Source organism: Populus euphratica, unplaced genomic scaffold, assembly GCF_000495115.2.
Source record: "Populus euphratica unplaced genomic scaffold, PopEup_1.0 scaffold7.1, whole genome shotgun sequence".
Classification (NCBI taxonomy): domain Eukaryota; kingdom Viridiplantae; phylum Streptophyta; class Magnoliopsida; order Malpighiales; family Salicaceae; genus Populus; species Populus euphratica.
This window is the reverse complement of record NW_011499871.1, coordinates 879,639-903,519: the sequence shown is the minus strand read 5'-3', so window position 1 is coordinate 903,519 and position 23,881 is coordinate 879,639. Positions and strand designations below refer to the sequence as shown.

Here is a 23,881-nt window from a genome sequence, read left to right as displayed (position 1 = left end):
TGATTAAAATAATATTATTTTAATTTTTTTAAAAATTAATCTGATTAAAATTTGAAATCCGGACTTTGAACCGGACCGGGCCTTAAAAGAATGGATAAGAGTCATAATTAGGAAAATAGACAAGAGAGATGATTTAAGGGGCGATCGAAGTCATGCTAAATCGGTTGGAAGTTATTTACTTGGTGATTCCTTGTCTTCATTAAAAAAATGAAAAACCTTTTCTTTAGTGGCTTAATTAAATGGATCTAGGAATCTTAATTACAAGAGCAATGCTGTCAATAGCTGTGAACGTAGAGTACTTACTTTGGTTCAATACACTTGCTTCTTCCTCGTTGACTCGTAGCTTGTTGCTGATCTGGATTGGCCATGTGGCAATGTCCCGGCTGTCAACACTTGCAATCTCCACATCTTATCGAGAGGCGGATTGGGAATTTAGAAATGGAAAGGACTGAATTTCATTACTTTCGACTAATGATATTTACCGCATCGATCTAGTAATATAGATATATTCGTTCAAAACGAGATCAAATAGTTGATAGAAATTTAATCAATAAAGAATGTTATTAGAGAGCTTTTCCTTTTCAAATAATTGAATGACATATAGTGGAGTTGTCTTTTCTTTCTTTTTAAATATTGATTTAGTTGAATTATTTTAATTAGGTATAAATTACATTAATTGAATTGATAAATTACTTCCATTAAGTATAACTTTTTTTTTTCATGAATTAGGGTTTTGGTGATTACGTTAAGGCTCAATTAAGTTTGGATTACTTAGGTATAAATTGTATTGATTAGATATAAATTAAAGTTGATAAATTTGGTATAAATTTGATTAATTAGGGTTTTATTGATTATTTTAGGGTTTATTCATCATGTTTAGTTGAATTTAGAATAATTAGATATAAATTATGTTAATTTTGTATAAATTATATCAATTATTGAGTTAATAAATTACTTCAATTAGCTATGAGTTTGATCAATTATGTTTGGATAAATTAGGTATAAATGTGATAAGAATTTGTGTTGATTGATTAATTTGATGAGAATGTTGATCAATTATATTAACTAGGGTTTATGTGATTGGTGAGAATTTATATTATGAATTTTGTCAAAATATCTTCTATTTTTTTGTCATTAATGAATTTTGGTAATAATTTGTGAGAATTGTTAAATTTTATCAAATTATATTTTTTTAATTGAAAAAAATTGTTTTTGTTTGAGATTATTATGGATCGGATAATTATAAATTAAATTAATTAATTATTATTTGAGATTGTTGTACAATAACATTAGGTTTTGTCATTGTTGAATTTCATTAGCTTGAATGTATTTTATGTTAGTTTGAATTGCATGAATATATTTTTAATAATATAAATATAATTAATGAGTTATATATAATAAATTATTAAAATAAAAACGATAATAACTGCTCGATAACCAATGTAGGTTATGTCAATTTTTAGCACACAATGAGCTCGCAAATATTTGAAGAGCAACATCCTATTATTTACGTTGACATCCACATGGAATAGTACATACATATAATATGGTACTTTATCACACCAACATGGGATTATATTACGAGGCATCTATGTATGCAATACAAGACCTATTGCCTGAAATATAATAAGTTGGAATGTATTAGGTTGATTTTCCAATGTTTAATAAATATCTTCTTTAAAAATATTATAGATTGATGTATGTTTTTCTTTGTGTATTAGGTGATGGTTTTTTATGCAGTAAGGTCAGAGAGTCACTACCACAGTTCGTGATGTGACCAATTATGTTGAACGCGCCATTACCACCAATTAGTTCACATCTTGTCGTTCCGGACTTGACTCAGTCAGGAAGACTTTCTGCCTACGCAACGCAATAACTCAGGATGGGGCTGCTTTACGCGGACGAGAACATGCATGGATCCCAGGACGTGGTGCTGATGATGCATGCCTTTCCACAAGCAGAGCACGTAGCGAACTATTTGGATGCGGTTAAATTATAAAATTAATATTAGAAAATAATATAAATTATATTTTAAAATTTTATTTAATAATTTAAATTATTAAATTTTTTAATAATTTAAATTATTTGGTAAAAATAATTTTTTAACATGATATCAGAATATGGATGACTAAGCAATTACGAATTTGAATTTTATTATTTTTATTTATTTAATAAAAATTATACATATAAGTTTTAAATTCAAAAAAAATATTTTAAAAAGTATATTAAAAAATAATATAAATTATATTTTAATATTATATTATAAATTATTGAGTTGAGATTTCTTTAAATAATATCTCTTTCTATTTGCTGCAGACCATTTTATTTTATTTTTCACTCGCGGGACACAATGCCTTTGTTCATTAGACACCCGGTCAGCTGTCATGCTTCAGTGAGCAATGAGAGCTAGCCATTTATACATCAACTTGAGCAATTAATTAAAAAAAAAATAAATTAAGCTCTGCATGGAAGTTATTGGTCATATAAAGTTATTGGTTATTTATATGATAAATATCAATTAATTAAGCTCTGCATGGAAGTTATTGGTCATATAAAGTTATTGGTTATTTATATGATAAATATCAATTTCTCTTTCTATTTGCTGCAGACCATTTTATTTTATTTTTTACTCGTGGGACACATGTAATGTATTTTATATGGTTATTAATTTTAAAATTTATAAAATTATTCATGATAAATATAAGATAATTTAAATATTCATATTAATCTAAAAAAAATTCAAGCTCTGCATGGATACTTGTATAAAAAGTGTATGCAGGTATTTTGCTTCTGTACTGATCAAATTCTCTGAACTTTCACTTTGTTGGTCTCGCTCGTACTCTCTCATGAAAATTTCCATGTGGAGATTACTGGGGTACAGTTGATGCTGCCGTCTTACCTGTGTAGCACATAGTTTTAAGAATCGGCTTGGATCAAGGTCGGGTCAAATTTTTTTAAAAAAATAATTAAAATGATGTTATAAAAAAATAAAAAGTTAATGGGTTTATAATCTGTTCTTGATCGAGTTTTTTCTTCCTTTATTTTTTCTTCAACCCAACCCGATTCCAACCCTAAGTTGGTCGGGTCTCGGGTCAACCTGTTAGGTCGGGTCGGGTTTCAAAACTCTTATCTAATCTAAATTAGATTTTTTTTGGTGCTACGATGCTTAGTAATTTTTTTTCCTAATATAAAATTATAAAAAAAAATATTTAAATGATTATAATATCCCGGTTAGGTAACATATTTGAAATAATTCTAAAGAAAATAAAGAGAGAGAAAATAGAAACTTTAAGATCTAATAATTTAATTAATTTAATATTAAAAAATAAAATAAAAAATATCTAATTTCAATAGATTTAATTTTCAAAACAAACAATTCTAGCCATGAAAATAAGATAATCATTCAGAATATAAAAAAAATCTTAAATAAATTTCTTAACTATTTAAAAAAAAATTTAAAAAAATAAATAATAATCAAAACAACAATAATCAACCCTAATACAAAAATCATTAAAAAAAATAACGAAGAACTTAACAAATAAATAAATAATAAAAACGATCTACATCTTGAATTAGCCAAATCTAATCTAAAATAAATTATTTGATCTAATCCAAAACATTCCAAACATAGAACAAGACATTTACTTGTTCAATCTTATCTAATGTAATCTTGTTTAATCCAGTTGAATCAATATTATTCAACATGCTAAACACTACCTTTGAGAACAAAATCCCTAGAATTTCACCTTCAGCCATGGTCAAGATGTAGGCTAGCTCTTCGATTGACATGTCTTTTTTCCGCAAACTCCAAAATCTCTACTTTGACAGGAGTTGCTTCTCTGGCAGCCTGAAGCTTCGCCGCTTTCCTCCTGGCCGTAGTCTATCTCCCTCATTTTCCTGCAATAGCTACGCCGAGAATACAAACATTGAGCTCCTCGCGAGGAATCTCAATATCATCGTCCACCATCCGCCTTCTTAGTGTTAATGAAAGAAATCTGTGTTTTTTTATTGATTTTTTAATTTAATAAATATGGGGTAATTTGGTCACTCTATCAAGTTTTTTTAATAAAAAAATAACAACTCAGAATGCAAATTATGATTTTCTAACACTCAGATAAGCAATTAAAATTTCAATCAAACACTAGATAAAAATAAAAGGATGACGTACTAAAAAGAATTTTCCCTAAAATAAAAGAAAGACGTGCTAAAAAGATTTCAGTTTAATTTTCCTTCCAATACGAAAATTAGATATTACATCGCCGTTCTTTGAAAAAAAATGAATTGGCAGACAAAACGGGATTCATGAGAGTAGTTTTTAAAATGATTTAATTATATTTCGATTTTTTTGTCGTCATTTGGAAAAAGAAAAATAACAATACGTACATTTTCAGTATAATTTTCGAGAATTAATGTATGAAAATCTAATATGATTAAATCATCTAAAACTATCGTATAATTTGTTCAATACATCTAACTAAATATTTTGGTTGAGAACAAGATTCTTAATTGCTTTGCATTGTAGATTAGATAATTTTTTTTAATATAAATAAATATTAAAGTGTTATTAATGTGTTTTATAGTAAGAAAAAAATAAATTATATAGAAATTGATTAATATAATCTGATCGACTTAACAATTTTAAAATTAATTTTTAAAATTAATTTGAGCTAGTGATCAATAAACTTATAGTTTGACTTGAGAAAAAAATAAGATAATATTTAAAAAACATATTGAAATGAAAATATATAAAATCGATTCTAATTAATTTAGGCTAACATATCACATTCACTATCTAGATCATAAGAACTTGATAAATCTATATAAAAAATTTATTAAATTTATTTTTCAATAAACTTAACGTTAAATAATAAAGTTAAAAATAAAATTCAACTAAAAAATAAGTTGTGTCAACTTAGGTTAATCCGTCAAATATCGATCATAAGACCGTGATAACCTCATGGAAAAAAATGGTTAATCCGTCAAATATCGATCATAAGACTGTGATAACCTCATGGAAAAAAATAAAACAAAATATAAAACTCAATTCTCAATCAACTCAATATTAAAATATAAAATTAAAAAAAATCAATAAAAAAGAACACAAAAAAATACCGAAGTTAACCAACCACGCCTGTAACTCGAATCATGAGATTGATATAACTTCATAAAATGCAAACCAACACAAATTATAGAGTTTAATTATCAATCAATTTAATATTGAAGTATAAAATTAAAAATAAACATCAACTAAAAAAGAACAAAAAAACTAGAGTCAATTGGCATAACTCGTGATCCAGATCATAATCTTATGATAACTACACAAAAATAAAATAAAAAATAAATATAAATCTCAATGTCCAATCAACCTAATTTTAAAAAATTAAATTAAATAAAAAATAAAAAAATAACTCGAGTCAACTTACTAAACTTGAGTTAAGAGTCTAGAATAACTTTATAAAAAATAAATTTAAATTTTATAATTTTATAATTAATAAAATTAATATTAAATAATAAAATTAAAAAAAAAAATTTTGATTCGAGAACTTAGTTTCCCTTTAATTAACTAACAACTTTTTTGAATGAATCCTCGGTCCTGTGCCAGATGCACATGATTATTAATTTCTTTTGTCTGCAAATTATGGACGCATAAGCATTCCAAGCTAGGTAGTCTCTAGATCATAGCTTAAAAATGTCATTGACAGCATCACATGGAAACAACCTGCCCTATGCACCCTGCTGATTTCATAAATATATATTGAAACAGAGTTAGTTGCCACCACAGATAATGTAGTTGATTTTATTTTTTAAATTATTATTTATTTAAAAATATATAAAAATAATATTTTATTATTTTTAAAAAAATTTATTTTTATCATCAACATATCAAAACTATTTACAAATATTAAAAAATTAATTTAAATCTATATATGTATTGAACTAGAGTTAGTTGCCACCAACAAAGAATATAGTTGATTTTACTTTTTAAATTATTATTTATTTAAAAATATATAAAAATAATATTTTATTATTTTTAAAGAAATTAATTTTAACATGAATATATTAAAATAATTTAAAAACATTAAAAAATTAATCTAAAGTAAAAAATTAAATTTTAACAAAAACATATTCCACCTGATACTTAAATTATTATAAGCTGCAATCCCAATTTTACTGCTCAGCAAGATCCGTGAATCTCTTTTTTTAAAAAAAAAAAACATGTGCTCTGAAAACTATGGACTTACTCCAAAGGAAAAAAAATGCACATGGATCTCAACAATAATAGTTTGTTTGTAAATTCATGAGGAGTTTGAATGGTAAGTGAATTTACATTTTATCATAAAGCCCTAAATTTAAATTAAAAAAAGATGGATATAAAAAAAAAATTGCAAATAGACTCGTTTTAGTATAAGTATGTTAAGACTCAACAAGAAAAATAAAACATGGATTTCCTTAAAAAATAATATAAAATTATTAAAGAGGTTTCATATAATAATTTAAGTTTTTAATTAGTATCATTTTTAAAAATGATTTTAGAGTCTTCAAATCTCATCATCATTTCATTCATGTATATATATATAACTAGATTTAGTTGCCACTGGCAAAGAATGTAGTAGATTTTACCTTTTAAATTTTTATTTATTTATAAATATATAAAAATAATATATATATATATATATATTATTTTTAAAAATTCATCTTTGATGCAAATTAATACATCAAAAAAATTCAAAAAAATAATTTAAAATAAAAAATTTAAAATTAAACAAAAAAAAATATTCAACCTCAAAGCAAACCCGAATGATTATGAGTTGCAATCTCAATTTTGATGCTCAACAAGATCCGTAAATCTCTTTTTTTTTAAAAAAAAAAAAAACATTTACTCTAAATACATTACATGTGCTCTAAAAACTATGGACTTACTCCAAAGAAAAGAATGCACATGGATCTCAACTATAATAGTTTGGCTGTACATTTATTAGAGGTTTGAATGGTAAGTGAATTTAAATTTTATCATAAAGCCCTAAATTTAAATTCAAAGAAAGATGGATATAAATAAAATATTTTGCATACAGACTTATTTTAGTGTAAGTATGTTAAGACACCAAGAAAAATAAAATATAGTTTTTCTTTAAAAAAATGACATAAATTTATTAAAAAGGTTTCATTTAATAATTTTAATTTTTTTTATTAATATAATTCTTTGAAATGATATCTCACCATATCTCTCTCACACGCATATTTTTTTTTAAAAAAAAAAAGAAAAACATGTGCTCTCCATAGAGTAGACGTGCTCTAAAAACTAACAATGGACTGACTGCAAAGAAATATATATTTTTTTATCTGTGAATTATATTAATCACTATAAAGTTAAAAAAGAAATTATCATGTGAAACTGTTATGATGTTTTTTTCTCACCCAATATTTTTTATTCTCGTAGCCGTAGTTTTTAGACCTAGTTCTATAACTGGTCAACTTCAAAGTCCAGGTTTCAATTTTGGATTGGATTACCAATCAATTTAAAAGAAAATAAAAATAATATTATTTTAATAAAAATAAAAATTTATATATTACAATCAAGTTTTTAATAGGATTTTACCGAGTTAATTTACCAAATTATTCTGGTCATAACAGGTTTTTTTTCTCTAATTTTTTTCTTCAATCTAGTTTATTTTCAGATTGAATCCTGAACGCCGAGCTGTATTTTAAAACTATGCTCGTAACAATCATGACCAGAAGGGAGCGCTCATGGGAAATGGCAAAGGAGAATACAAAACAAGATGGTCCTAACTCCTAAAAAATAAAACGTTGGAATAATATCCGGACACAAGAGCCAACTGGTACAAGAGAACAGGAACCTGTGAACACCATTGACGAAACTCATCTTTCACTGCTCAGAAGTTTTTTTAATGTTGACTGTGACAGATCAAAGAATCGAGTACCGTTATCATGTGTACAATTAAATTACAAAAGTAACCCCCGGCGAGAGGGCTCTACAAGTATGCTATGCCCACTGTATACACCATGAAGAGTCCACAGGGCGTTGCCCTTTTTCTCATCTGTGTAACACTCACCACCCCTGCACATGGTCTCAGCTGGCACCATGAAGGTCATTTTTTCTCACAGTCGAAGAGGTCAACAGACCATTATTGAATCCGTCCGTCCCCGCCTGCAGTTACAATAACAAGACCCCACGTGTCAGAACTTAACATAATATGTCACCTAGTTCGACATATGTATGTTGTGTTCGGTCACGTGGGAGATCTAGAATGCTCTTATCAGAAATTTTAAAAGAGGCTAGATATGATTAGAAAAAATATTAATACTTTTTGCGTATTTTATTTAATATAAACTATATTGTTTAATCTAGGTATAAATTAAAGGTTTTAATGAATTTTTAATTAAAAACTAGAATAAAAATTTATTTTTATAAATAAATCTAACATTTTAAATTTATTATTAATTTATATATCCAAGTAAATTCTTAAAAAAAAAAGTCATATAAATATTTAACGGGATTTATTTATTTTGAAAAACAAAAGAGTTCTCTACATTTTGTATATTACGATGAAAAATATTATTTATTAAAAATAATAAATATATAAAATAATCTTAAAATTTTTCTAGTCAACTCCTGATATTTAAATATCAATTTATTTATAGATCTTGAATGATTAATTTTTATAAATTAAAATTTTTAAGTTATTAAAATAATGATCAAATCCTTAAAAGATTTTATAAAACTTGTGTAAATTCTAAAAGATACAAAGAAAATTCAACATAGATATTTTTGAAAAACCATGCTAGAAAGAATTTTTTTTTCTTTTTTATAAAAATAAATACAATTTTTATAAGAATTGTACTGTATACAATGAGAAAAAATTATTATTCTTTTTTTCAGTAATTTTTTTATTTATCATTCTGATTCTTTACCATCAACTTAATAATTTTTTAGACTCTTTTCATATATATCTTTTGTATTTTGTATTTATTTTTATTAATTTTTTTATATGTTAAAAAGCTGATAACAATAATGCATAACAACTATTGGTAGAGGTAAGCGACCGACATTTGTACCATTCCTCCAAAAGCTCGTCAGCTTCTTAAAACTTGTTCGAATCAAATTTCATCTTTTAACGTCTAAACGAATGTATTTGATTCATTATTAATTCTCATCCTTTTTTTTATTATTTAATCCTAGTAGATATGGAGGTTAGTGGGCTTAAAGAATCCAAGTCTTACAAAAGAGGTTAGTCTTGGTTAACGTTAAGGATAATCGAAGAATACCCCACTGAAAATAAAACATTTTTTACTTTATTTTGAAAACTCCCAAACTATCGAATTACTCCAAAGAAAAAACGCTTTACGTATCTCAACTATAATAGTTTGGTTATAAATTTATTAGAGGTTTGAATGGCAAGTGAATTTACATTTTATCATAAAAGCCCTAAATTTAAATTCAAAGAAAGATTGTTACAAATAAAATATTTTGCATATAGACTCCTTTTAGTATAAGTATGTTAAGACTCAACAAGAAAAATAAAACATGGTTTCCCTTAAAAAATGTATAAAATTATTAAGGAGGTTTCATTTAATAATTTAAGTTTCTAATTAATATAATGTTTTGAAATTACATTAAAAATTTAATTTCTATATAATTAAATCATTAATGGGGGTTGTGTTGAGTTAGTATAAAATTATTAATGAGGTTTTACCAAATAATTTAAGTTTTTAAGTTAATATAGATTTTTTAATAATTTAGATACATTAATTGTTCGAGGAAAAATTAACTATAAATAACCCAATGCTTAATTTCATTGTGAAAAAAATAAATGTTTGGACTTATTTTTCTATAGGGTGCCTGAGGTGAATGGAATCCATTGTTTTGCTTTGTCATAATTTACATTTTAGGGATAGTCTCATATTTTAAAAAATGCATGAAATATTTCTTGTTTGTGAAATTATATTAACCATTGTAAAGTTACATAAGAACTTTTCATGTGAAATTGTTGATGGTTCGTTTTTTTCCTCACCCAATCTTCTTTTAGACCAATCATGACCAGAAAATAGCTCACATGGGAAATGGCTAAGGATAAGTCTAAAAATAAAACGTGGGAATAAGATCTAGGGACAAGAGCCACCCGAGCCTGGACCACGAACAGGAACCTTGGGACACCACAACCTTGTTTCCCATTGATACGCAGCTTTCACGATCGCTCACTGCCCAGATTTTTTTTACATCAATCAAATAGACAAAACGGGCCAGTTGGCCCATGAGCTTCTATTTCAATTTTGACTGTAACAAATCAAAGAATCGTGTATATCTTGCATGTATACAACTACAAAAGCCAGCCCGGGCAATTTGTTGCCAAGAGGGCTACACAAGTATGGAATGGCCATCGTGAATGACCTAATTAATTAAACTATATACAGTATGAAGAGTCTAAAAGGCGTTGCCCTTTTTCTCATCTGTGGTATATTCATCACCCCTGCACCATGAAGATAACCCTGCTTGTATCCTACAAGTAAGAAAATTAAGCCCCATGGTTAATTTTTCTCACAGTCGAAGAGGTAAACCATAATTGAGGTACGTTCTAATCCGTCCGTCCCAGCCTGCAGTTACAATAACAAGACCCCACATGTGAGAACTCAACATATTCTGACAAGCACTCTTCAAATACTTGAACTCGGGTCTAGATTTTGAAGGTGAGGCTGCCTTCGGACTTGAGTTGGGAAGTTTCTCCTCAGGCCAAGTCGCAGATCCCCTTGTCAAAGACTCCAACAGAAATCCACGGGCAAGAGAGAAACAGACTGATGGAGAAGAGGAAAGCCTTTTCTGCTCTCTCTCCACACAAAATTTCGGACAACTATGATCACTTTGGAAACTATTAACATCCCCGCTAGTTTCAGGTGATGAAAGCGTTTCAGGAACAGTTTCAATACCACGCCAAGGTATAGCAACAGATGCATTTTGAGACATGAAGCTCTCACAAGACTGAATGTTCTTTGTTCGAGAAGTCCTTTCCTGGCTGGTATAGTTCCAGATGTAGACGTTAGAATCTTCACTTGTTGAGATAATATGTTTTCCATCTGAGGTAAAAGACGCAGAAATTTGGTTTGCTGCAAACCGAAGGCTCGAAGCTGAAAGAGAAAACAAGTTAACTGTCAAACTAATGAAAAATCCAACGCTAGAACATATGCTATTCCATCAGCTATGATATTGAAAGGTTGGACACAAAATATTGACGATCTCAATTGCAAGATCATCCAAACTGGCAGCGTTTAAAGCACCATAGAAGACCATATAAAGAGGATAGAAGGATTAATATAGAGGAAACTTGCAAGATCATCCAAACTGGCAGCGTTTAAAGCACCATAGAGGACCATATAAAGATGATAGAAGGATTAATATAGAGGAAACTTGCAAGATCATCCAAACTGGCAGCGTTTAAAGCACCATAGAGGACCATATAAAGAGAAAGAGAAGGATTAATATAGAGGAAATGAAACCAACCCCTAAATTTGCAAATGACATCCAGGCCGCATATCACTCGGACTAGTGAATCAGCAGAAGTGACAAGAAGTTTGCTCGAGTCGCTTGGAGAGAACTGGAGAGTAAAATTATAGATAAATGAGTCTCTGTCCAGCAGAATATCAAGAATCAAGCAAGTTGTCAACAAAAAAAGAGGGCAAAAGTAAACCACCTCGAAGCCAGTTATCCTCCTGCCAGGTAGCTTCTTTTTGCCCTGTAAGCATGTTTGAGCATCCAGTTGCAGTCGATTATCTGCATCATAAAACCAAGATCATTTGGTGGTCAGCCTGGCAGCTCTTTTCAGAAGACAACATGAACTACTGTATAAAAATGGGAGTTGTTTTTTTTTATAACCGTAAGTGTCATGTGATGGCTGTCTCTTGGTGTAAATATTAATATGGTTCGGGTACTGTAGCTATAAATTTGAAAAGAAAAGAGAGGAGAAGAAAATCAAGAGAGAAGAAGAGAAGAAGAGGCAGCAGAGCAGCCTGCATTCTTTCTTCGATTTCCAGCTCGTTCACTATTGGATCGGGCTGAGATTTTGACAGTAGCTTCTAGACACGTTGATCTTCATTCTGGACGGTTGGATCGAAGATTGGTGGTGTGGAAGCTGGCCGTTTTGACAGAAAACGGGGCTGTCAGTTTTGTGAGTTTTTCTCAAATAATTCTCCTTTAATCTTGTTGTAATCCGAGAATGAGTTGTTCTTGATGATATATATGTTGTATCCCTTAGTTGAATCTGAGGAAGAATGATTGTGAACCCATTATTTGTTGATAGTGGAAGTTTTTAGGTGGACTACGGTCCCGTGGTTTTTCCCGCATCGGGTTTTCCACGTTAAAAATCTTGGTGTTGATTTTGTGATTATTTGCATTATTTTTCATCATTGTTTGATTCTGTTTTACTGCACAAAGAGGGAAAGAATTGGGACTTGTGAATTGTAATTGTATTCCGCTGAATTGATCCGGGTAAATTGGTATCCGGTTGTTCCGAGTTTTCCCAACAAACTATTGTAAAACAATTTCTCTTCTAATGGATGTGGGCATGGACGAACCATGTAAAATCACTATATCATGTAATTGTTTCTTTTTTTGTTTGTTGTGATTCTTTATATCTATGCGTACGATCCTTAACAATCTGATTATAGAGCTTTGGGTTTGTTGTTTGAGGTTGATATGCATCAATCACCATGTCTTTAGGATGCTATAAGGTTTATTTATTTATTTCAGGATGCTATAATGACTGGATTTGTTGTACTTTCATTATCTTCCATGCCAGTTTGAACACATCCAAGTTATGATATATGGGTTCAGGTCATATGAGTGAAAGAGTGATGAGTATCTTAAGCAGAACAAATCTCTTATATGATTAGAGTGCAAGTTCATTAGATTTTTATGAACATTGGTTGGTGGATAAATAAAAAACGACTTGGCTTTGATGGTATGGTTCGCAAGACCAAATATATTTCGACCTTGAGAGGTCGTGATAATGCCTTGTATATTCTAACTTTTATTGATAATTATTCCAAGAAAATCAAAGGTTTTTTTAAGCCCTAGCATTAAATGTTTAATAACTTTAAGCAATAAAAGATTATAATCAACAAGTAAATAGAAAAGATTAACCTCGATGCTATTGCTTTGCTGCAAGGTAAAATGAAGTTAACCTGAGATATCTCGTTGAACTTATAGTCTAGACTATATAATTGAAATGACTCGATAAAAAATAAAGAGACTTTTAAAGCTTTTTTTATATATTAAAAACTTGTGCTAACTTTTCAAACATGTAACCCGAGTCATTAGACCCAAAGCATCAAATCTAAAAAAATTATAAAATTCAATTCTCAATCAATCATTTATTGAAAGATAAAATTTTAAAAAAAATATTATACAAAAGGAATTAAATAAATAAAAATTAAAAGAATAAGGATCAAAGTTAAAATACAAAATAAATTTTATATTTAATTCAAGGATAAAATTGAAAAAAATCAATTTAGTAAAATAAAAATAAAGATGTAATTAAGGGGTGAAATTAAAAAGAATATAAAATTTTACAAAAAAAAAGCTTAGAAAAAAATATATTATACCATCAATTTGAATTGAATGGTAAAATTAAAAATCAATAAAACTTTTATAAAAGAAACAAGAAAAAAAATTAGAAATCAAAAGAATAAGGACCAAATTGAAGAATATAATATTTGGTAGATTGGATTTAAGGATAAAATTAAAAACAAATAAAATTTCTATGTAAAATTTAAGACTAGAAATAAAAAATCAAAAGGACAAGGCGTGAAACTAAAATGCTAATAATCAATAAGGTTAAGCTGTAATTTAAAAAAAAATAGAAAAGGAAAAAAAATAAAAATTTACTGATGACAAACGACCACTACCAAGCACGCGCATGATACTAATAAAAAAAAATAACAACAATGCTTTAAACCAACTCGGCAAAACAACATTCTTGAGCTTTTTTGTAAATAAAGAGTTCTAGGTTTTTTTAATGTGATATTCTTCTTTATGTATTTTACATTTTTTTGTGAATTCATATATGTAAAATTAAATTTTTAAAATCTTTTTTATAACCCACGTGATAATATATGCTAATTTATCGCATCATCTACCGATGAGAGTATAGTTTTGAAACCCGATCTAACTTAGCAGGATGACTCGGCTGACCTGGGGTTGGAACTGGGCCGAGTTGAATAAAAACAGGAAAAGAAAAAACCCAGTAGACCCGACGACCTGGTTAACCTGACAAGACTCGATCAAGACTCAGTTGCAAACCTGTTGATTTTTATTTTTAATTAAAAACAAAAAAACAAAAAAAAAATAGGTTAACTCGTTAAACTAGATTAATTCGTTAAACCCGGGATTCGTGCATTAAAAGGCTGGTAACTAAATAAAAAAATTTAACATTAACAAACTAAATTAAATAGAAAAAATTATTTAACATTAACAAACTAAATTAAATAAAAAAAATTAAAAAAAAATTAAAGGGTTAACCCATGAAATTAGTCTAACCCGTGAAACCTAGAATATGTGCCATAAAAGTTTGATAACTAAATAGAAAAAAATTTAATATTAATAAACTAAACTAAATGAAAAAAATTAATAAAAAGGAAAAAAACATTAAAAAAATTCGGGTTAACTCGTCATATCAGGTTAATTTGTTAAACTCGAGATCTGTATGATGAAAGTCTGATAATTAAATAAAAAAAATTAACATTAACAAATTAAATTAAATAAAAAATTATTAAAACAAAAAACACAAAAAAAAAAGTAAGAAAAAACCCGAAAGAATTAAAAAAACACCTTAAAAAAACAGCTAAAAAAATGAAATAAGAAGGTAGCTTAAAAAAAATAAAGCATTCGTGTTTTATTGTAGATTATATTATACAATGCACATTAAAATACTGATATCTTTTAATATATGTTATAATTTGCGAGAATTATTGAATTTTGTTAAATTATATTTTTTTTAATTGAAGAAAAAATTATAGATTGGTATATATTTTTCTTGTGTATTCGGTAATGGTTTTTTATGTAGTAGAGTCAGAGAGTCCCTACCACAGTTCGTGATGTGACCAATAATGTTGAACGCGCCATTACCACCAATTAGTTCACATCTAGCTCCGGACTTGATTCAGAGACCGTTTGTTTACGCATTAAAAGTTGCGTTTAAAATAAAACGCAGGAGGCAAGTGTTTGGTAAAGGAAATACCACTAATTACTGTTCATGGGTCCCATTAATTTCTGTGTTTGGAACGCAGGATTGAAAGAAGCAGCTAAAGGCTGCTTTTCTTGCCCTGTTCATCTAATTGCACTGTTCAGTGAACAGTGCAATTAATATTAACAGCGTTCATGAGTACACTGTTCATGTGAACGTGCATAAAAATTGCACTGTTTACGTGCATTGCGTTTTTTTTTTAAGGTAAGTTTTTTAATATTTTTTTTTTTAAAAAATAAAAACCACAACAACTACCACAATACCAAACACGCTCTCAGTCAGGAAATTTTCTGCCTACGCAGCGCAATAACTCAGAACCACAACAGCTACCACAATACCAAACACGTTCTCAGTCAGGAGATTTTCTGCCTACGCAACGCAATAACTCAAGATGGGGCAGCTTTACGCGGACGAGAACATGCATGAGTCCTAGGACATGGTGCTGATGATGCATGCCTTTTCTTAATTATGAGTTTGAATTTTATTTTACTTTTATATATATATATATATATATATATATAATTGATTTAGGTTTACACTTGCATTGAATGATTGTTAACAGTTATACTTGAAATAATTATCGAAAATGCCTGTATTAAACTAGATATTTACATGTGTTTAGAGCAGGTTATTTGTAGATAAGAGTATAAGACGGGAGAAGACACGCAATCAATTGATTTCCAAGAGGAGCTCCTTTTATTTTGTTTTTTATTTTTTTAATGACATGCTACCTTGCAAAATACTTGTGCTGACTGTAATGTTAAAAAAACAAAACAAAACAAATGGGTCATTGTTAGAATTTATAAATTATGTTTAATAACGTGATAGTGATTATTTTTTATTTATAAATACATCAAATAATATTTTTTTATTTTTAAAAAATTATTTTTAATATTTACACATCAAAATAATTTAAAAAAATAAAAAAATATTAATTTAAAATAAAAATATTAAATTTTTAAAAAATACTTTTACAATAAAAAAAAACCCTGTTAAGTGGCAGCCGCCAAAGAATGAACTAGAGCTTCAAGAATTTTGGTACAATCATTACTTGCCAACCCTTTTTTTTTATTCCCCGATTATGCTATGACACTGTGTGATGTATTGACTTTATATTATATTTTTCAGCACATACGACAATTACTCTCCCTTGTCCTTGTCCACACAATAAAAATCTGAAAAAAACATCCTTTTTTATATATTTTTAATTAAAAAATATTTTTAACACAATTTTTTTATTTTATTTTATTTCTTAAATTAACCATCAAAATCATTTAAAAACACATTAATTTGCTGTTTTTGAGAGGAAAATCAATTTAAAAAATAAGTTGTAATGTAAAATAAAACACTTAAATAATCGAGAATAAAAAATCATGACTTTGTGATTTTATACATATATGTTACAATTGAAAGTTATTAGATTCTAATAAAATGATGGTTCTTAAAGGAGAATAGTTAGGATTGGCGCTAGCCGCTAGGTTATGTATCTTGAGAGGGCCGTGACCCCACCCCCCTAAATATTTTTGAAAAGTAAAATCCCACCCTTATGTTTATGTTTTTCCAATTAAATCCATGTAAAGAGCTTGCTTATTATACTCATGCCCCTACCTCTTATTTTATCCTCACTTTTACCCTTCATGTTTCTCGCATTAGCCCTCCCAATCATTTCACCCTCACCCCGCTACTGAATAGTTTATGTACATTTTAAGAATTACTATTTATCAAAATTTTGTACAGTTAAAATTTTATTAAAAAAACAAAAAACTTTTACGGTTTAAAGTGATGAAAGCATGTTCTCTTGAAATAATTGTTTATACATCGATGATCAAATTGCTTCTATTATCGGTTTATTTTGGATTTTGCTAATAATATGTCCTTTTATGTCAACTTGCTAACATTTTTAGTACAGTTTTAAATTAAAATTCAAAAAAATAAATCCCTTTTCTAGCTATTGCATGTAATGATTTGATTCAAAGTTTGAAAATATGGATACATTTTTAAAATCTAGCAGCATTTTCTTGGAGTGTAATTAATGTTAAAAGATAATATAAATTAAATTTCAAAACCTTATGTAATAGTGTAGTTTAAGTTATTAAATCTTCATCTAATAATTTAAGTTATTGAATTAAGATGATTTTTTAATATGGTATTAGAATTTTGATAACTAGGAGATCATGAGTTAAAATTTTACTATTTTTATTTATTTAATACAAAATAAATATAAGATAGTATAAGTTTGTATAAGTTTTAAATTTAAAAAATATTTACCTTAAAAATATATTAAAAAATAATATAAATTATATTTTAAAATCATAATAATTAAAATTATTAAATTAAAATATAATTTTTAATAATCAATTAAAATAGCATCTCCTTCTATTTGCTGCAGGCTATTTTATTTTATTTTTCACTCGCGGGACATAATACCTTTATTCATTATACATCCGGTCAGTTATCATGCTGCAGTGACCAATCAGAGCTAGCCATTTATACATCAACTTGAGCAATTAATCTAGCTCTGCGTGGATACTTGTATGAAAAGTGTGTGCAAGTGTTTTGCTTCTGTACTGATCAAATTCCCGCTTTACTCTCTGATGAAAATTTCCATGTGGAGATCACCGTGGTACAGTGATTCTGTTGTCTTAACTTCTGGCCTAAACTAGATTCTTTTTTTGCATGCTTAGTGAATTATTTTTTTAATATAAAAAAATATTTAAATAATTATAACCTAAATGAATTGAGGTTAAGTTGATTAATCAGATTTGGAATAATTCTGGAGCAAACAGAGGGGAAGAAAAAAAAAATAAAAAGTTCAAGATCTAATAATTTAATGTTAAAGAATAAAATAAAAAAAAATCAAAGTTAAATAGAGTTAAATTTCAAAATCAATAACTCTAATTATGAGATTGAGATGACCATTAAGAATACCAAAACAAATCTTAAATAAATTTATTAACCATCAAAGAATTTAAAAGAAAGTAAATAGTAATTAAAACAATGAAAATCAATCCTAATACAGAAACCAATAAAAAAAATAATAGAAAACTTAATCAAAAAAGTTAAAAAAATAAAAACTGTCTATATCTTAAATCGGCCAAGTCCCATCTAATATTCACCAAACATGAAATAAAACAAATTATTCGGTATAATCTAAAGCACAACATAGAACAAGACATCTACTTGTTCAATCTTATCTAATCTAGTCTTGTATAACCCAGTTCAATCAATATTATTTACCATGCTAGAAACTACCTTAGAGAACAAAATCCCTAGAATTTCACCTTCAGCCATGGTCAAGATGTAGGCTAGCTCTTCGATTGACATGTCTTTTTTCCACAGACTCCAAAATCTCTACTTTGAGAGGAGTTGCTTCTCCGGCAGCCTGAAGCTTCGCCGCTTTCCTCCTGGCTTTAGTCTATTTCCCTCATTTTCTCGCAATAGCTACACCAAGAATACAAGCAATGAGCTGCTCGTGAGGAATCTCAATATCATCGTCCACCATCCGCCTTCTTAGTGTTCTAGGTGAAACAAGAACTACAGCTAATAAAAGAAATCTGTGTTTTCTAATTTAATAAATATGGGGTAATTTGGTCACTCTATCAAGTTCTTTTTTTTTAAGAAAAAAAAAAACTCAGAATGCAAGTTATGATTTTCTAGAACTCAGATAAGCAATTAAAATTTCGATCAAACACTAGATAAAAATAAAAGGATGACGTCCTAAAAGGAATTTTCCCTAAAATAAAAGAATGACGTACTAAAAAGACTTCAGTTTAATTTTCCTTTCAATACAAAAATTAGATAGAAATTTTCTATCGCCGTTTGAAAAAAAAATGAATTGGCAGACAAAACGGGATTCATCAGAGTAGTTTTTAAAATGATATAATTATATTTTGAATTTTGAATTTTTTTTTGTTGTCATTTGGAAAGAGAAAAGTAACAATATGTATATGTTCAGTATAATTTTCGAGAGTTAATGTATGAAAATTTAATATGATGAATTCATTTAAAACTATCGTATAATTTGTTTAATACATCTAACTAAATATTTTGGTTGAAAACTAGATTATTAATTGGATTGCTATGTGGATTAGATCAATTTTTTTAATATAAATAAATATTAAAATGTTATTAACATAGTTTTTAATAAGAAAAAAATTATACAGAAATTAATTAATATAACCTGGTTAATTTAACGAATTTAAAAATAATTTGAGCTAGCAATTAATAAACTTATAGTTTGACTTGAGAAAAACATCGGATAATATTTAAAAAAATATTAAAATAATAATATATAAGATTGATTCTAATTAATTTGGGTTAGCATCTCAAATCAAAAAGAAAATAAAAAAATTATTAAACTCAATTATCAATAAACTTAATGTTGAATGATGGAATTAAAAATAAAATTCAACTAAAAAATAAGTTGAGTCAACTCAGGTTAACCAGTTAAACATCGATTATAAGAATGAAATAATCATATAGAAAAAAATAAAACAAATTCTAAAACTCAATTCTCAATCAACAAATATAAAATTAAAAAAATTAACTAAAAAAGAACACAAAAAACTACTCAAGTCAATTGACCAAACCAGTGACTTGGGTTATGAAACCTATATAACTTTCTAAAATGCAAACCAAAACAAATTATAGAGCTTAATTATCAATCAATCTAATATTGAAGGATGAAATTAAAAATAAATATCAACTAAAAAATAATAAAAAGACTCGAGTCAGCCAGCCTTACTCGTAACCTGGGTCATAAAACTCTAATAATTACATAAAAAATAAAAAATAAATATAAATCTTAATGCCCAATCAACTTAATTTTAAAAGATTAAATTAACAAAAAATAAAAAATAACTCGAGTCAAATTACCAAACTCGAGTTAGAAGACTAGAATAACTCTATAAAAAATAAATTAAAATTATAGAGCTTTATAATTGATAAATTTAATATTAAATAATATAATTTAAAAAATAATAATTTAATTTGAGAAATTAAATTAGTTTCCTTTAATTAACTAACAACTTTTTTTAATTATTAATGTCTTTTTTTACTGCAAATTGTGGACGCGTAAGCATTCCAAACTAGGCAGTCTCTAGAGCATAGCTTAGAAGTTTTTTTATTTATTTATTAAAAATATAATTAACAGCATCTGCCCTATGCACCCTGTTGATTTCATACATAATTTATATATATATATCGAACCAGAGGTAGTTGCCATCAGCAAGGAATATAGTAGATTTTATTTTTTAAATATGTAGATCGAAAAAAAAATCATAAGAATTTATTTTTTTTATTTTTAAATCAATTACTTCAGTATCATTTCATTTACTAGAATTAAAATAATATTTATAATATAAATATCTTTATAAATCTTGTTAAATTAATACAGAGTGTCCAAGATGGAAAAAAAAGAATATTCAAGAAATAAAAACTTTAATCTTTTCATAGAGGTCATGTTTTTTTATATATGATTAGAATAGAAAGTTACTTTTTTTAGTAATTTTTCTAATAATTTAGATTAGACTTGTCTATTATGGACGGATCATGTCTAACCCAATAACCAACAAAATTATTATTTATTTAAAAATATATAAAAATCATATTTTGTTATTATTTTTTAAAAATTTATTTTTAACATCAACATATCAAAACGATTTAAAAATATTAAAAAATTTAATTAAAATAAAAAAAATTAAAATTTAATAAAAAAGCATTCAACTTCAAAGCAAAACTGATATTTGAGTGATTATGAGTTGCAATCTCCATTTTGCTACCTAACAAGATCCGTGAATCTCTTCTTAGAAAAGGAAAAAAAACATGTGCTCTAAATACATTACATGTACTCTAAAACCTATGTACTTACTCAAAAGGAAAAAACGCTTACGCATCTCAACTGTAATAATTTGGTTGTAAATTCATGAGGGGTTTGAATGGTAAGTGAATTTACATTTTATCATAAAACTCTAAATTTAAATTTAAAGAAAGACGGATATAAATAAAATATTTTGCAAATGGACTCATTTTAGTATAAGCATGTTAAGCCTCAACAAGAAAAATAAAACATAGTTTTCCTTAAAAAATAATATAAATTTGTTAAAGAGGCTTCATGTAATAATTCAAGTTTTTAATTAATACAATTCTTTTAAATGATCTTAAAGTCTTCAAATCTCATCATTTCATATATATGTATAGATTGAACTAGAGTTAGTTGCCATTGACAGATAATATAGTAGATTTTGCTTTTTAAATTACTATTTATTTAGAAATATATAAAAATCATATTTTGTTATTATTTTTTAAAAATTTATTTTTAACATCAACATATCAAAACAATTTAAAAATATTAAAATAAAATTAAAATAAAAAAAAATTAATAAAAAAGCATTCAACTTCAAAGCAAAACTGATATTTGAGTGATTATGAGTTGCAATCTCCATTTTGCTACCTAACAAGATCCGTGAATCTCTTCTTAGAAAAGGAAAAAAAACATGTGCTCTAAATACATTACATGTACTCTAAAACCTATGTACTTACTCAAAAGGAAAAAACGCTTACGCATCTCAACTGTAATAATTTGGTTGTAAATTCATGAGGGGTTTGAATGGTAAGTGAATTTACATTTTATCATAAAACTCTAAATTTAAATTTAAAGAAAGACGGATATAAATAAAATATTTTGCAAATGGACTCATTTTAGTATAAGCATGTTAAGCCTCAACAAGAAAAATAAAACATAGTTTTCCTTAAAAAATAATATAAATTTGTTAAAGAGGCTTCATGTAATAATTCAAGTTTTTAATTAATACAATTCTTTTAAATGATCTTAAAGTCTTCAAATCTCATCATTTCATATATATGTATAGATTGAACTAGAGTTAGTTGCCATTGACAGATAATATAGTAGATTTTGCTTTTTAAATTACTATTTATTTAGAAATATATAAAAATAATATGTTTTTTTGTTTTTTTAAATTTATTTTTGATATCAATCAATACATCAAAAAAATTCAAAAACAATAAAAAATTCAAATTTTAACAAAAAAAATATTTAACCTCAAAGCAAACCCGATGCTTAAGTAATTATGAGTTGCAATCTTAATTTTGATGCTCAATAATACCTGTAAATTTTTTTTTAAAAAAATATTTGCTCTAAATACAACACAGTACATGTGCTATAAAAACTATAAAAACTATGGACTTACTCCAAAGAAAAAGATGCATATAAATCTCAACTATTATAGTTTGGTTGTAAAGTCATGAGAGGGTTTGAATGGTAAGTGAATTTATTTTTTATCATAAAACCCTAAATTTAAATTCATAGAAAGACGGGTGTGAATAAAATATTTTGTACATAGACTTATTTTAGTGTAAGTATGTTAAGACGATAAGAAAAATAAAATATAGTTTTTCTTTTAAAAAATAATATAAATTTATTACAGAGGTTTTATATAATAATTTAAAATTTTAATTAATATAATTTTTTAAGATGATATCTCACCATCTCTCTCTAACACGCATATTTTATTTTATTTTATTTTTTTAAAAAAGTGCTCTGCAGACAGTAGACGTGCTCTAAAAGCGTCCAAATAATTATTATTTTTTTGTTTGTGAATTATATTAATCACTAAAAAGTTCAATAAGAAATTATTCTATAAAGTTAAATAAGAAATTATTATGTGAAACTGCTGATGGTGTTTTTTTACTCACCCAATCTTCTTTTCTCTCAGAACAATCATCACCACAAAATAGCGCACATGGAAAATGCCAAAGGAGAAGACAAATTAAGAGAGTACTGGTTCGAGAGAACCGGAACCATTGAGCAGTACAACTTTGATCCTCATCTTTCACTGCTCAGATTTCTTTACATCAATCAAAGAGGCAAAACGGGAAAGTGGGCCCATGAGTTCCTATTTTTTAATGTTGACTGTGACAAATCAAAGAATCGAGGACCGTTAGCATGCGTACAATTACAAAAGTAACCCCCTATTCAAGTACGTGATGCCCTAATTAATTAAACTATATACATCATAGACCATGAAGAGTCCCTTGCAAACGGTCTCAGCAGGCACCATGAAGGTTAATTTTTCTCGCAGTCGAAGCGCTAAACAAACCATTATTGAATCCGCCCGTCCCGGCCTGCACTTACAATGACAAGACCCCAAGTGTCAGAACTTAACACGTTACTGCACCTCGTAGGACATACTAAATTTTGTCCTCTCACTGAAGAATATTATTGCACCCAGTTGGACATCATAAATTTTGTCCTCTTACTGGAGAATCTTCACATATTATTGCAGGTATTGTTTTTATCAGAAATTTTAAGAATAAAAAGTTGACTGTAACTAAGAAAAATATTAATATATCTTATCTAAATTTATTTAAAATAAGTTATTTTATCTAAATTTATTTAAGATAAGCTATATTATATAGTTTAGATATAGTTTAAAAATTTTAATGCATTTCTAATTAAAAATCTGTATATAGTTTAGAATAAAAATTTATTTACATCAGTAAATCTAGCATTTCTATTATAGGCTCCTATGCCCAATTAAGTTTTTTCAAGAAGGGTTCATATAGATGCCTAGCATGGTTTATTTCCATCAATAAATCTAGCATTTCAGGTT

General features: G+C 27.1%; 1 protein-coding gene across 1 annotated transcript; it reads right to left on the bottom strand.

The window, feature by feature from the left end:
* Positions 1-10,247: 10,247 nt before the first annotated feature.
* LOC105127281 (uncharacterized) lies at positions 10,248-11,797 on the bottom strand. The gene is made up of 3 exons (XM_011028521.1): positions 11,703-11,797; positions 11,513-11,606; positions 10,248-11,139 (listed from the first exon to the last, which is right to left on the bottom strand). The coding sequence occupies exon 3, from the start codon at positions 10,976-10,978 to the stop codon at positions 10,556-10,558; it is 423 nt and encodes a 140-aa protein (XP_011026823.1). The 5' UTR covers positions 10,979-11,139; positions 11,513-11,606; positions 11,703-11,797; the 3' UTR covers positions 10,248-10,555.
* Between the last annotated feature and the right edge of the window lie 12,084 nt (positions 11,798-23,881).

Excerpts from the sequence above, each read along its gene's own strand:
- LOC105127281 (XM_011028521.1), bottom strand. The coding sequence starts at position 10,978 with ATGTCTCAAAATGCATCTGTTGCTATACCTTGGCGTGGTATTGAAACT.